Consider the following 15,891-nt stretch of genomic DNA (forward strand, 5'->3'; position numbering starts at 1 on the left):
TGCAGCTTTATAACTTCTGCCATTAGATTAGCCTGTGATTTGTGATCCACTGACCGCATGCAGCATTGACGCACAATCCATACGACGATACCTCCATTCATCCTGCCCCCTTATAACTTCTCTGAGCCTTTGTGGCAGATGGGCCTGCTGCATGGTTTCCATCCAAACTCACAGTCCTCCATAAACAACCTCTCCAATAATTCAAACACATGCGCAAATGAAACACATGCACCCGAAATCCAGACAACAGGATGCTTCGCCACTCATGGCCATCCATGTCATTGTTTTCTCTATCAATTTTCTACAGCAAAATGAAACCTATGGGGCGGTTCAAAAGGCAAGTCTCCAACTAGACAAACTAAAGGTCACTATTTAAACTTTGCAGAGATTCAAAAGGGATTTGACCTTGAAGTAATGGATCTTTTGGATCGACAAGATAGATTTTAGCTTTCTAATCTTGCCTTTAAACCCATGGTGACACGTAAAGATAAGTAAAAAAAAGACCGACATGATTACCGACAGTCTACTTATACTAATATATAAAAATAAAGTGGAACTGTCAATATGTAACAGTTTCAGATCGACTGAAATGTGCAAATGTAACCACATGAGGTTCCTTACTGTTAAACATGTCTGAAACAAATACATCAGAACCATAACCAGGTTCAAAACAATATTTCACAAATCACATCATTTAAAGATGTCATGACGGGGTTGGGGAGGTGTTTCACAGCTTGCGCGAAGTTTGTTCTCCCGGGATGCAAACTGACTTTTCCAGACAAGGGTAGCAGGTAGAAACATATTTAATTATTCACTAACACTCAACGAAGTACAAAAAACAGAAAACAACCCGAAGGCAAGCGTGCCTATCGCTAAGGCAAAAAACTTAGAACATGAAACTATAGACATGAAAACAACTAACCAAACTAGGGTATAGAACAAACAAAACTTACTGTGGCATAAAACAAATATTTAGCAAAACTTGGAATCAACCATGGAACGAGCAGCGTGAATTAAGCAATGGCATGAAACTACCATGAAACTGTGGCATGTAAAGAGCACGACTTACGTGGACACGGCATGAATCGAACAACATAAACTAATGGATCGCATGAAAACAAGCAATGACGCCAGCACGACTCACTGGCAAAGACAGGCTTAAATAATGTTCTCTTGATTATAGCAAGTGCGTGTCCCGAACACCACAGGCAGGTGAAACTAATAAGTCGCCATGGAAACTAAAAACAAGGGTGCACAAAAACACGAACTAATGGAGTCTTAAAACTAACAGAAAATAACAAAAACATAATCCAGACCACATCATGACAAAAGAGACATATATTGTTCTAAATGGTTGCCTTTATTTGTTTCAATTGATTAAATTATAATGTCAATATTGCTATTATATTATATTATTGACAACCAACATTATATAAACTGTATATACAGTATATAGTCGAGGTTTCTGTGGTTTATCTGTTATACAGTGTACAGTACGGGGATGGAGTGGAATATATGTGAGGTAAGAAAAAACTCAAGATGCTATACTATATCTTCCCTACAAGCCTGTTTCACGGGTTTCATCAGGGGATTTTATGAAATCTTAAAATTTTCAAAAATGTTATAAAGTGTTATAAAAAAAGGGAAAACCTGTGTGTATATATATATATATATATATATATATATATATATATATATATATATATATATATATATATATATATAAACCCTAGAAAAGCCGACAGAGGACCTATCTTCCAATAATAGTAAACATTGATCTTATTTGAAATCTTGAATTCAGATGGTGATCCAAATCACCCCCAAAATCTAATCACGTGTTCATTATCCCGTTTCAGACTTTGTCTGAAAGTTGCATAGAAATATGCCCATCATTTTTGTACTACAATATTGTGGAGGGGGCGTGGGCTGCGGCCCTGCCACGGAACGGGGTGTGCAAGGACCGGTCTCGAAGACAGCGGCAGGTGAGTAGATGGCCCAGGTGGGCCCTGTTATCTAATCACCTGTGGCCTTTATTAGCAGCAGCCAGAATGAGACATGTGGTGGGAGTTGGAGTGGGAGCCAGAGAGAGAGAGACACAGACTTGGAAAAAGAAAGACCTGTATGCAAATAAAGTAGTGTTGTACCCAGAAATCCGGGCTCTCATGGCAATGTGTGGTGGTCCGAGGAACCCACTTGAGGGCAACCTCTACAAATATATATTGCAAAATGAAAAAAATTGAGTGAAACCTCTTGTCAGTCATCCACTTTCTTTGTTTGTGGGTGGACACGGGTCTTTAGCATACACACAGAGAGAGAAGTTGAGGCTCGTAAACGTAGTGAAATATATTCGGATCACCCCCAAAATCTAATCAATTTTTTCTTATCACATTTCTGACATCAGAATCAAAAATACTATCAAGTTTCATGAAAATCTTTCCCTTTACATTTTGAGCTAGTTTGTTAACTAAACAATTACATAACCTGCTGGCAGAAGTAATTAATTCATTATTTAGGAGGTTAAATGTTCCTAATAATTTGCTCAAACTGCAAATGCCGTAATCTCCCATACTGTGTTTTTTTTTTTAACGCAATTAACCCCTAGTTTCCAAGTCAATAGTTAACACAGACACACAACTTTCACTATAGCAGCTGAGCCTTCCTATTTGCCATATAATGATCTTTTGTGGTGCAGTGAGCTCACCAAGGCATCAACAGCAACTGGGCTGTGAAACATTAGCCCTGCTCATCCCTCCTTCTACAGCTGGGGCATTGTGACCTGGGGGCGTTGTGTGACAACGAGCACACATGGACGATAAATGATGACAAAACCTTCATATTATCAGGTTTAGGCTGGAACACACTGCCAGGAGGGAGGCATATGGAGAAAGCGTGAAAAGGGATCTATCCATCCGTGATTTCGCTCAGTGTTTTAGAAAAGTACAAGTAACCATACTAACGTAAAATTAAAGGCCTACTGAAACCCACTACTACCGACCACGCAGTCTGATAGTTTATATATCAATTATGAAATATTAACATTGCAACACATGCCAAAAAGGCCTTTTTAGTTTATTAAATTTCAATTTTAAATTTCCCGCGAAGTGTCCTGTTGAAAACGTCGCGGTATGATGACGCGTGCCTCTGACGTCACCGGTTGAAGCGGTCATTATTTTACAGCCCGATCCAAGCTATACGTAGTCTGCTTTAATCGGCTATAACACAGTATTCTGGACGTCTGTGTTGCTGAATCTTTTGCAATTTGTTCAATTAATAATGGAGAAGGCAAAGTAGAAAGATGGAGGTGGGAAGCTTTTAGCCTTTAGCCACAAAAACACAGCCAGTGTTTCCCTGTTTAAAATTCCCGAAGATGAAGCTTTACTATGGATCAGAGCAGTCAAGCGAACATGGATCCCGACTACATGTCAACCGGCAGTTTTCGGTGAGAAAATTGTGGTATTAAGTCGCCTCTTACCGGAGACATCAGCGGAGCTTCCGTCCTGCTGCAGCTGCCGTGACTTCCCTCAGAGACACTGGCGTCAACACACCCGTGGCCACACCCCTTCGACTCTCAGGTACTATTTAATCCCACTAAAACACTAGCAACACAATAGCAGATAGGGGATTTTCCAATATTATCCTGGTAAATGTGTCTAAAAACATCTGTATCGCTACGACTGCAATCGCCTTTTTTTTTTAGTTTTTCTAGTCCTTCACTCTAAATTTCCTCATCCACAAATCTTTCATCCTCGCTCAAATTAATGGGGAAATTGTCGCTTTCTCGGTCCGAATAGCGCTAGCTGCTGCTGGCTATGATTGTAAACAATGTGAGGATGTGAGGAGCTCCACAACCCGTGACGTCACGCGCACATCGTCTGCTACTTCCGGTACAGGCAAGGCTTTTTATTAGCGACCAAGAGTTTCGATGTTCTCTACTAAATCCTTTCAGCAAAAATATGGCAATATCGCGAAATGATCAAGTATGACACATAGAATGGACCTGCTATCCCCGTTTAAATAAGAACATCTCATTTCAGTAGGCCTTTAAGAATGTATGTAATGAAACATTTTTGTACAGCTTTATTAGGACGTATTTAAATGATTTTATCATATATTTTTACATTACTAAATGGAGGTGTCTTAATTGAAACAACTTTTTTACTTCTGATATACCTATATTGCACCCTTAACTACTGGCTGATACTGATCCGATATCAGCAATAACATTTTATATTTTTAATTTTTACTTTTTGTAGTATAGAACATTAAAAAAGGCTTGATGAAGTAAAATGTTTTTTTGATCATGAGGGCTCTGCATAACAGATATTACAGGTAGTGAGTAAAAATACTTGAGCAGAGTGAGAAATGCACTGGATTTTGTTTAGTTGTTATATCTTGCTTTCTTACCCTTTTGAGTCTCTACATTGCCTCTCTACAATCATTTCAGTTTGTCCTGGTTGTGTTGCAGTAATCAGGAAGTCATCTCCACCATTAAATATAATGTGTCAGACTTGTTTTTTGTTTATCCCAACAAAATATCTGTTCTGTAAACATTGCAGTTGTTAAACATCAGTCGTTTGACTCCAACATGCATCTTAGTTGTAGTTTTGATTGCCAAACTTAGAGGTGTTGAAATTGGAGAGTAAAATTGCTAAAGCTATAAAGTAAATATTGTGTGTCTCGTGTAAGTACAAACTTTATTTTTGTATTTACAGTTTTACAGTGTTTTGAATTAAGGACTCTTACAAGGCTCTCAATTGGGGACCACTTGTTATCTGTCCCCTGAGCAAGCAGGAGGAGATGTTAGCAAAATCAAAACAGACTGCTTGTATTGTAGTGCTTGCATCAAAGGTTTTACATGCAGGTTGATATGTTTTTTTTTTTTTATATTGGACTGATATCGAATATCGAAACCGGATCGTGACACCCATATATTATACTCTATAATTATAATCATTATTGTTTGGCTCACCACAATACCAGTTTACAAACTAAATACCGTTTTTTTACTACCACAAATTTTAAAAATTGTTTTAACAACAGATTGGACAATTTTATAAATGCAAATGAAACACTCACACATGGTCAATACAGATACAGAACCAACGTTTCAATATTGACTGCCTCATTAGAAATAACGGAATATATAATTAATGCAATAGAAAGATAGTGTTAAGCTGCAGTGTTTATGGACTTAACAAAAATATTTGAAACAAATAACCATAATATTCTAATAAAAAAATTAGATTGATATGATGTCAGCGGGTTGGTCTTGAACTGGGTAAGATGCAACTTGACCAAAAGGGAGCAATATGTGAAGCTAGGCTAACATATGTCAACAACGCAAAATATATCTTGTGGCGTACCTCAGGGATCAACTCTGGGACCAAAATCTCTATAGAAACATTTATAAAGTTACAAATAACTTACTTTTAGTCTTATTTGCAGAGAATACAACAATGTTTTGTTCACAAAAGAACACACAGAAGATAATCTAAGAAATGTATTAAAAAAAATTATTGAATATAAAAAACTAACATTTAAAAAAACCGCAAAGACACTCAACACATAGATTAAATTCATTTTAATCAGCTCCCAGAGGCAGCTATACAATTATAAAAAGGAAATTGCTGAATAGACAATGTGTCTAATATTTTGACTGTTGAGCGTCCAAAATGGTGACACATATACATTGCACATAGCATTGTCGCCTCTCCATCGTCTGCAGCGCAAGCACTGATCCTGCAGCCATTTGTGAAACGGTCATTTTCACACACCTTAAAACCTTATAAAAAATGACATAATGTTTTTCATCTCATTATGATCTTAATTGACATAACTATTTATTTATGAGAACCATATTTATTATTGTGTCGCGTGTTTAATATTTATATACTCACTCATCTATGTATTTGCTTACTCTCTGGTTATTTATTTATTTATTTATTTTCTCATTTACTATTGTCTTCCAGACTAAATACAAACATCTGTGTTGAAAATTGCTATCAAATAAAAACAGGTGGGATTAAAAAAAAACTGTGCTTCTTCCTACTCCTTTTCGGACATGCTGCAATGAGAACATTTGGAAATATGTGATGTATCATGTTTGCAATGTTTTAAATAAACTAACACCATAAAAATCTGACAATTTCAAACTTTATGGTTATCTCAATAGTTATATGTTCAGTTAAAAGCTCTGGTTGCACCAGCCTCACAGTGGTCTTCTATCATTTATTTTTAAGTATTAGACACAAATTCAAACAACTATTACCATCATTCATTTCTAACAAAGGAATTCTGTGAGCTAAATGTGGGATCACTATGTGGTATACAAGAAGCTACTCTCACTATTCTTATCTAATCACTTGTCGCAGTTAAATAAGTCTCACCAATGTTTTACCAATCTAGCAAATATAACCAGTGTATAAATGACTTGATAAGACTATATTTTATTTGCTTAGATATAGTTTATGCATCCATTGTTTACCGCTCGTCCCTTTCAGGGTCGCGGGGGGTGCTGGGGTCTATCTCAGCTGCATTCGCCACTTCATCACAGGGCCAACACAGATTGACAGACAACATTCACACTCACATTCACACACTGGGGCCATTTTAGTGTTGCCATTCAACCTATCCCCAGGTGCATGTCTTTTGAGGGGGGAGGGGCCTATCGCCAGGTGCATGTCTTTGAGAGGAACCTGGAATACCCGGAGGTAACCCACGCAGTCACGGGGACAACATTCAAACTCCACACAGGAAGACCCTGAGCCCAGGATTTAACCCAGGACCTTCGTATTGTGAGGCACATGCAATACCCTCTATGCACACCGTGCTGCCCCTAAATACAGTCTAAATTCTTCCTTTTTCTTTAAAGGTGTGTTACTTTTGTAGGATCATAGTCACATCTTGTAGGGACGTAGCCCTATGTCAGAAATAGGTTGTGCACCGCAGCAGCTAAACCTCAAACTTTCAGAAAGCCGACCTGTTCTGCTGTAAATCCGTGTCATCTGTGGAAATTATCAGGTGGGTGCAGGCTTTATCACTGATACCGCAGGTGTGTTCCAGTTGTGGCTGTTGGTTGTGTGTGTGGGTTTGTGTGACTAACCTCATTAATGCATGGCTGCACACCGTTGAATGACTACACGGAGGAATGGTCAAATAGAGTTGGGGAGGGGGGGCAGAGATCGTCTGAGAATGGGTGACAGAGGGGGGTAGCAAGCTGGCTAGATTAACTCCTCTAAAGGACATATTTGGGATATGATAACCGATAGCATGTGTCACTTTGCAATATTTACACTTCGGTATATGGAATTAAGCTGCTGGGGATGTGGAACTATCCCTGGTTATTTGGGAGTTGCAGACATATGCGCAGTCCCAGTTCTGTGGAAGCACAGAATGCTAATAAGATGCGCTCATCAGGCTCGCGGCAAACTCGTTATTACATCTGTTAATATTATTTCCCTTGTACTGTTGGTCGTGGCGCAGTGGAAGACTGGCCGTGCACAACCTGAGGGTCCCTGGTTCAATCCCCACCTAGTACCAACCTCGTCACGTCCGTTGTGTCCTTGGTTAGCGCCTTGCATGGCAGCTCCCTCCATCAGTGTGTGAGAATGGGTAATTGTGGAAGTAGTGTCAAAGCGCTTTGAGTACCTTGAAGGTAGAAAAGCGCTATACGAGTACAACCCATTTACCTTTTTATTGATCTGTTTTGACTGTTAATGTCCTAGGGAGAATGTCCTGGCATGTATTTTGGATGTAGCTTTTCATTTTTGAACATTTACCAACAACTCACTATTTCTGCAGCTTGTTGGAATGTGACTGGCTTGTGAACATTAGTAGAGATTGAGCCTTTCGAACTGCGCCTGGAATGCAGTTAAAAGAAGGCGCTGGAAGTAAGATGACTACGCATGCAGGGGTGACATTTTCATTCCACATGTGTTGGGGACACAACTGGCTTGACTTTAGGGGGCGTGACGTGACGTGAAGGGATTAGATGCTTCTTTTAGGGTAATATAAATACATCCATTTTCTACCGCTTGTCCTTTTTCAGGGTCGCGGGGTTGGTTGCTGCAGCCTATCCCTGCTGCACTCGGGCAGAAGGTGGCGTACACCCTGGACAAGTCGCCAACTGATTGCAGGGCCAACACAGATAGGCATACAACCTTCACACTCGCATTGTTCAATCATTTATTTTATGTCCAAAATACCACAATTAACAGATAAAAAAATATATATTTTTAATTATTTCAAAATTGTATGGTGATATACAGTAGTTACTTTGTATGTCCTGTCTGAGGATCGAACCACATCCTCTGCAACAAAAGGCAGAAGTGTAAACCATTGCGCCACTATGTATTGGCGGAAATGTAGGTGTTCTTAATCTCCCAGCAGTGAGAGTCAGGGTGTTTTTGCCACGTTTTAAAAATATTAACAACATACATTCATCAACTTTGAGTGGAGCACAAGGCTCCTCTAGTTAAGATTTTTATTTGATTTTACTTGCCCTTGATACACAATACTGGTGTATCAGGTGGAGCTAACTCTTCGCCCCACCTGCAAGCAACTTTTCGTCGGCACGTCATACAACTGATTGGTCAGCTTCTCCGTTCCGTCATTGCAACGTGGCACAGTGTTACGTCAGCAAGAAATGGAAGCCAACCAATGAGTTTGGGGGCGGTCTAAAGGTTGGCGGGGTTGCTGGACTTGTCACCATTCAAAGCGGCATAACATTTTTTCTGGATGTTAAAAAGTACAAAGGATGAAAAATGCCTTTGAAGTAAAGGTAGACTGCAATATTGCAGCTCCTGTTGAATGTGTTAACACTCTGTTTCTCTCTTTGTCCACAAACAGGACATTGTAGGATCACAAGGTTATCATTTCTATGCATTGTTGTTCATTATTCACCTCTACGGCGCAAAGGCCCATTTACAAGTTTCTTTTGAGGACCCTCAAGCACTGTTGGCATACCATGCAAACGTCAGTCTCTACGTGCGCTGCAATGTGAATTAGTCCAAATAACAAACCATTTATCATCTGTTTTACAGACGATGTTGGTCATTGTATGTATGAAAAGTAGGGGGACAGATTGGTATCACTATGAATCCACCCAGTACCATCTGTGTCCATGATCTACATATTCATGCATGCAAATATTGTTTTTAGGAAGCAGGACACATTTATTTATACAGCTGTAGGTTAAAAAAATGTCAAACTAAGTTTCTAACCAAAGTGAACCTGTAGGCATCCTGTAGGCTGCCTAGTCCCCTAATATACACACTCTGTGACATTACATATATAGTGGAACCCTTAAAACTTGATACCTGTTAAACTGGCTAAACATCAGCTGTTGTCAATAAACTGTAGCAGAAATTTAAAACCAAACCATCGCCACTTGTGATTTTGGCCAGAAACACAGAAAGAATCCGTGACAAAAAACATTTTTAACACAATGGTTGACATCATTTGATTCCAAGTCTGATTGTTCTGTTTTTAGATTCTAGAGACAGGAGTGTTTTGTGATTCAGAGCAAAGGTCTCCAGCCTTAAACAATGAACAATATTATGGCAGTTAATATTATACCAGGCCAATGTAGTGCCATTCATTGAAGGCTTGATGTAAAAGTGCTAAAAAGCGTGTGAAAACAATAAAATTGTGTGTACTATTAGTGGGCGTGTTGCATATAACCTACTAAGACTGAGTGGGTAGGAAGAGTAGGAAGACTGAGTAGGAAGAAGCAGAGCTTATTTAACCCTACCCTTTTTCATACCATAGCAATTTTATCCAATTTTCTTGTTCTCTCTAACAGAACAGTGAACAAATAAACAATAATAATATATTAATATTATAATATACCATAGTAAGCAAACAAATATTAAATACATAAATAATCACTGTCTCAAAATAAATAATAGGGTTCAAGATGTTCATCATGATTCTTGTTCTGAGTACTTTGTGAACACTTGTAGTTTGAACAGTCTCTTATAAATGAATCATATTGGTGATTTGTTTGATTTCTTTGGTTAATCCATTCCATAATTTAATTCCATATACTGATATACTAAAGGTTTTAAGTGTTGTACATGCATACAACTGTTTTAAATTAGATTTTCCTCCAAGGTTATATTCCTCCTCTTTTGTTGGGAAGAATTGTTGTACATTCTTGAGTAGCAGGTTATAGTTTGCTTTATACATAATTTTAACTGTTTGCCAATGCACCAAATTGTTGAATTTCAATAATTGTGACTGAATAAATAAAGGGTTTATATGTTGTCTATATCCAACATGTGTTGGATATAGAAAATTATTATTCCAATTATTATTAATATTATTATTATTATTATTTTGTGTTATTCTAATTGATCTTTTTTGTAACATAGTTAGTGAACGTAGCGCACATTTGTAGTTTTTTCCCCATATTTCTGCACAATAACTCAGATATGGTAACACTAGTGAGCAGTATCTGAGTGTGACAATAAAAAAAACGTTACATTAAAAACTCAAGTCAAAACTTCCTGCTATAAACTCGGAAATACCGACATTCCACTACAAATGGAAGGCACCATACAAGTCCAGACGTCAAATTATTTGCACATGCGCGAACGGCTGCAATTCTGCTCTGTTTTGCTGTGTTCGCGCTACAGCGGCAACAGCTGACTGGTGCACATTCACCTCCTAGCACTGTCACTGCTTGCTTAAGAACTGATGCCTGCCCTCACCTCAGAGTCTCTAAGACCGTGTACCCTGAGATATTGTCTGGTGTGTCGTGGGGGATGATGTAATTTTACCTAATTGGGTTAAAATATTTTTTTCGAACCAGTAATTAGAATTCGCAAATAAAGTGCCGTTATTGAGTGTCTGTACTGTCTAGAGCTCGGCAGAGTAACCTTGTAATACTCCTCCATATCATAAGGTGGCAGGGAGGTAGCTAATTGCTCTGTAGATGTCGGGATCATAGTTTGTCGTGATCACAATATGCATACGACAGCGGGGGGCAGCATACAGGTCAAAAGGTATCTATTGCTTAAACCAAAAATAAACAAAAGGCAAGTGGATGGCTTTGCAAAATGAAACTCAAACTGAACTGGCTGCAAAGTAAACAAAAAAAGAATACTGGACCACAGCAAAGACTTACAGCGTGTGGAGCAGCAGACGGCGTCCACATAGTACATCCGTACATGACATGACAATCAACAACAAAATTGGAGTGCAAACCAAGAACTAAAACACTACACACAGGAAAACACCAAAAAAACTTAAAATAAGTCACGGCGTGATGTGACAGGTCGTGACAGTACACCTACTGTACTTTGAGACGAGCTATGGTGATGCATGGTTGGTTATGGTTTGAATTTATATCCAACAATTGTGAGAGTGACGTTTTACTGTCAATATCGGCTGCTGAGTTTAATTTTTTTAATGGTTTTTGCTAGTGGTGTGCCTCCGCATTTTTTTAATGAAAAAAATGTGCATTGGCGAAAAAAAAGTTGAAAAACACTGCTCTAAGACACAAAAAGGTCTCCAATATCACCAAAAAAAGTCACACAATTTGTCACTCATAGGTGTTTACAAAACAATTACGCCAGGAGAATCGGAAAGTTTCTAGACTTAGTGACAAAATTGCCAAGGTGGCAACAAGTGACAGTTGCTATTGATTATACTTATAATCCCCTTCTTTTAAAATAATATAAAGTGCATTTATCAAAACATTCCAATGATATTTGTGACTAAATCAGTATGATCAGTATGTAGTATTCAGTATGGAATACAATGGCTCTACAAAACCAGGCCTGCACTAGTTTGTACCACTCTGCGCTGCCTCAACAGTTAGCCCGATCACTATCTTCAACCAGCAGCAATAAATCATAATCAGATGTTATCATAAATCTGCACTTAATCAGGAGATGGATTAAAAGACAGAGTGGTGCAGACAGCAACTTTTAGCTAAAATCAATATCATACTACGTACGCTGGTATGAGCCATTAAAACATAATGCTAATCGATCGCAATGCTGGTGGAGCAGTCATTTTGAGTCGCAGATAAAGATCTGCAACAAATAACACAGCACAAGATTATTTGCGCTTGTGTGTGTGTTGCCATGTGTGTGTGTGCTTGTGTGGCTGACACACACCTGTAAGTAGTGTTGCTGGGCCGTTTGCTCGGAGCCCTGGAGCGACTTGACTTGAGTTCTCCACTCATGCTCGTGTCTGCAATTGAGAGCAAGCTGTTAACTTCATTCTGATACAGTAAGAGACATCTTGTTCTTGTCTCACACAAGCATTGTGAATGATAGGCAAAATTCCCCAAAAGTGCAGTTCCCCTTGAAGTCAATTTTTCCTTACAATGCAAATATAAAATCAACGTTACAAAGAAGCGGAAGGGTCACACAAAATGTCAAAATCTCAAAATGTTATGCAAAAATAGTTGTAATGTTGGTGAGCATTTAGGTTACACTATCACACTAATAGTGATTGCAGTTTTCTTTGTCGAATACCGTTCAACACAAAGTAGTTTGTTTTCCCTAAAATGTGTTATACTGATCAACATATTGGGGTGTAACGAAAAACCTTATAATGATAAAATGCGGTAAAAATCCCATGATTGGTATCACCGTTTTTCAATCATAACCTTGATTGATAACACAGTGATGAACTTAAGTACCGGTGACATTGCTCATTTATCGACAAAGCAAGCTAACGGTAGCTAGCTTAAATGCTAACATGAAAACAAGGGGACCTTTTTCCCCATTATGTGTTATGACTTATACTTGTATTGCGCTTTTCTACCTTTGAGGTACTCAAAGCGCTTTGAGACTATTTCCACATTCACCCATTCACACACACATTCACACACTGATGGAGGGAGCTGCCATGCAAGGTGTTAATCACAACCCATCAGGAGCAAGGGTGAAGTGTCTTGCTCAAGGACACAACGGACGTGACGAGTTTGGTAAAAGGTGGGGATCAAACCAAGAACCCTCAGGTTGCTGACACGGCCACTCTCCCAACCGTCATGCCGTCCATTAAAAAGTAAATCCTCGAATCTAAGCTTAAATAAAGACATTACTGTCTAAGCAACTAAGATATTCAATTGTGCACATTTAGCCTTCAGGCTGTGCCCTCTCAGCTTCTCTAATCATTGATACCCAAATAAATGTTTTTATCTTGATCATTAAAATAACACTAAAACTTTTACAATTTAAATTAAAGAAAATAAACATATTGAAACACTCAAATAGAACATAGTCAGAACAATACTATTATACAACATATCTCTTCTGCTAAGTGTGGCTATTTATTTTTTGTATTTTATTTTTTAAATAAAACTTGGCTCTAAGTGTATATTAGTATATTTGGAGCACATTCGGAAACACTGAGACAATAATGATAACTGTGATCATTTTTGTGACAATAACCCATCCATCCATCATCTTCCGCTTATCCGAGGTCGGATCGCGGGGGCAACAGCCTAAGCAGGGAAACCCAGACTTCCCTCTCCCCAGCCACTTCGTCTAGCTCTTCCCGGGGGATCCCGAGGCGTTCCCAGGCCAGCCGGGAGACATAGTCTTCCCAACGTGTCCTGGGTCTTCCCCGTGGCCTCCTACCAATTGGACGTGCCCTAAACACCTCCCTAGGGAGGCGTTCGGGTGGCATCCTGACCAGATGCCTGAATCACCTCATCTGGCTCCTCTCGATGTGAAGGAGCAGCGGCTTTACTTTGAGTTCCCCCCGGATGGCAGAGCTTCTCACCCTTTCTCTAAGGGAGAGCCCCGCCACCCGGCGGAGGAAACTCATTTCGGCCGCTTGTACCCGTGATCTTATCCTTTCGGTCATGACCCAAAGCTCATGACCATAGGTGAGGATGGGAACGTAGATCGACCGGTAAATTGAGAGCTTTGCCTTCCGGCTCAGCTCCTTCTTCACCACAACGGATCAGTACAACGTCCGCATTACTGAAGACGCCGCACCGATCTGCCTGTCGATCTCACGATCCACTCTTCCCTCACTCGTGAACAAGACTCCTAGGTACTTGAACTCCTCCACTTGGGGCAGGGTCTCCTCCCCAACCCGGGGATGGCATTCCACCCTTTTCCGGGCGAGAACCATGGACGTGGACTTGGAGGTGCTGATTCTCATTCCGGTCGCTTCACACTCGGCTGCGAACCGATCCAGCGAGAGCTGAAGATCCTGGTCAGATGAAGCCATCAGGACCACATCATCTGCAAAAAGCAGAGACCTAATCCTGCGGTTACACAACCGGAACCCCTCAACGCCTTGACTGTGCCTAGAAATTCTGTCCATAAAAGTTATGAACAGAATCGGTGACAAAGGACAGCCTTGGCGGAGTCCAACCCTCACTGGAAATGTGTTCGACTTACTGCCGGCAATGCGGACCAAGCTCTGGCACTGATCGTACAGGGAGCGGATCGCCACAATAAGACAGTCCGATACCCCATACTCTCGGAGCACTCCCCACAGGACTTCCCGAGGGACACGGTCGAATGCCTTCTCCAAGTCCACAAAGCACATGTAGACTGGTTGGGCAAACTCCCATGCACCCTCAGTATAGAGCTGGTCCACAGTTCCACGACCAGGACGAAAACCACACTGTTCCTCCTGAATCCGAGGTTCGACTATCCGGCGTAGCCTCCTCTCCAGTACACCTGAATAAACCTTACCGGGAAGGCTGAGGAGTGTGATCCCACGATAGTTGGAACACACCCTCCGGTCCCCCTTCTTCAAGAGAGGAACCACCACCCCGGTCTGCCAATCCAGAGGTACCGCCCCCGATGTCCACGCGATGCTGCAAAGTCTTGTCAACCAAGACAGCCCCACAGCATCCAGAGCCTTAAGGAACTCCGGGCGGATCTCGTCCACCCCTGGGGCCTTGCCACCGAGGAGCTTTTTAACTACCTCAGCGACCTCAGCCCCAGAAATGGGAGAGTCCACCACAGATTCCCCAGGCACTGCTTCCTCATAGGAAGACGTATTGGTGGGATTGAGGAGGTCTTCGAAGTATTCCTTCCACCTATCCACAACATCCGCAGTTGAGGTCAGCAGAACACCATCCGCACCATACACGGTGCTGATAGTGCACTGCTTCCCCTTCCTGAGGCGGCGGACGGTGGTCCAGAATCGCTTCGAAGCCGTCCGGAAGTCGTTTTCCATGGCTTCCCCGAACTCCTCCCATGTCCGAGTTTTTGCCTCCGCGACCGCTGAAGCTGCACACCGTTTGGCCTGTCGGTACCTGTCCACTGCCTCCGGAGTCCTATGAGCCAAAAGGACCCGATAGGACTCCTTCTTCAGCTTGACGGCATCCCTCACCGCTGGTGTCCACCAAGGGGTTTTAGGATTTCCGCCCCAACAGGCACCAACTACCTTGCGGCCACAGCTCCGATCTGCCGCCTCAACAATAGAGATGAGGAACATGGTCCACTCGGACTCAATGTCCAGCACCTCCCTCGTGACATGTTCAAAGTTCTTCCGGAGGTGGGAATTGAAACTTTGTCTGACAGGAGACTCTGCCAGATGTTCCCAGCGGACCCTCACAATGCGTTTGGGCCTGCCAGGTCTGTCCGGCATCCTCCCCCACCATCGCAGCCAACTCCCCACCAGGTGGTGATTGGTAGAAAGCTCCGCCCCTGTCTTCACCCGAGTGTCCAAAACATAAGGTCGCAAATCCGATGACACAACTACAAAGTCGATCATGGAACTGCGGCCTAGGGTGTCCTGGTGCCAAGTGCACATATGGACACCCTTATGTTTGAACATGGTGTTTGTTATGGACAAACTGTGACGAGCACAAAAGTCCAATAACAAAACACCACTCGGGTTCAGATCCGGGCGGCCATTCTTCCCAATCACGCCTCTCCAGGTTTCACTGTCGTTGCCAACGTG

General features: G+C 41.1%; 1 protein-coding gene across 3 annotated transcripts in view; it reads right to left on the bottom strand.

The window, feature by feature from the left end:
- si:dkey-234i14.2 (heterogeneous nuclear ribonucleoprotein C) overlaps nt 1-15,891 on the bottom strand; it is a 156,956-nt gene that overhangs the window by 126,029 nt on the left and 15,036 nt on the right. For all 3 annotated transcript variants that reach the window (XM_061881334.1, XM_061881326.1, XM_061881342.1), the window contains one exon: nt 12,126-12,201. In XM_061881334.1, the coding sequence (XP_061737318.1) occupies nt 12,126-12,201 (76 nt within the window). The remainder of the gene's footprint in view (nt 1-12,125; nt 12,202-15,891) is intronic.

Source organism: Nerophis ophidion, linkage group LG02, assembly GCF_033978795.1.
Source record: "Nerophis ophidion isolate RoL-2023_Sa linkage group LG02, RoL_Noph_v1.0, whole genome shotgun sequence".
NCBI classification, from domain to species: domain Eukaryota; kingdom Metazoa; phylum Chordata; class Actinopteri; order Syngnathiformes; family Syngnathidae; genus Nerophis; species Nerophis ophidion.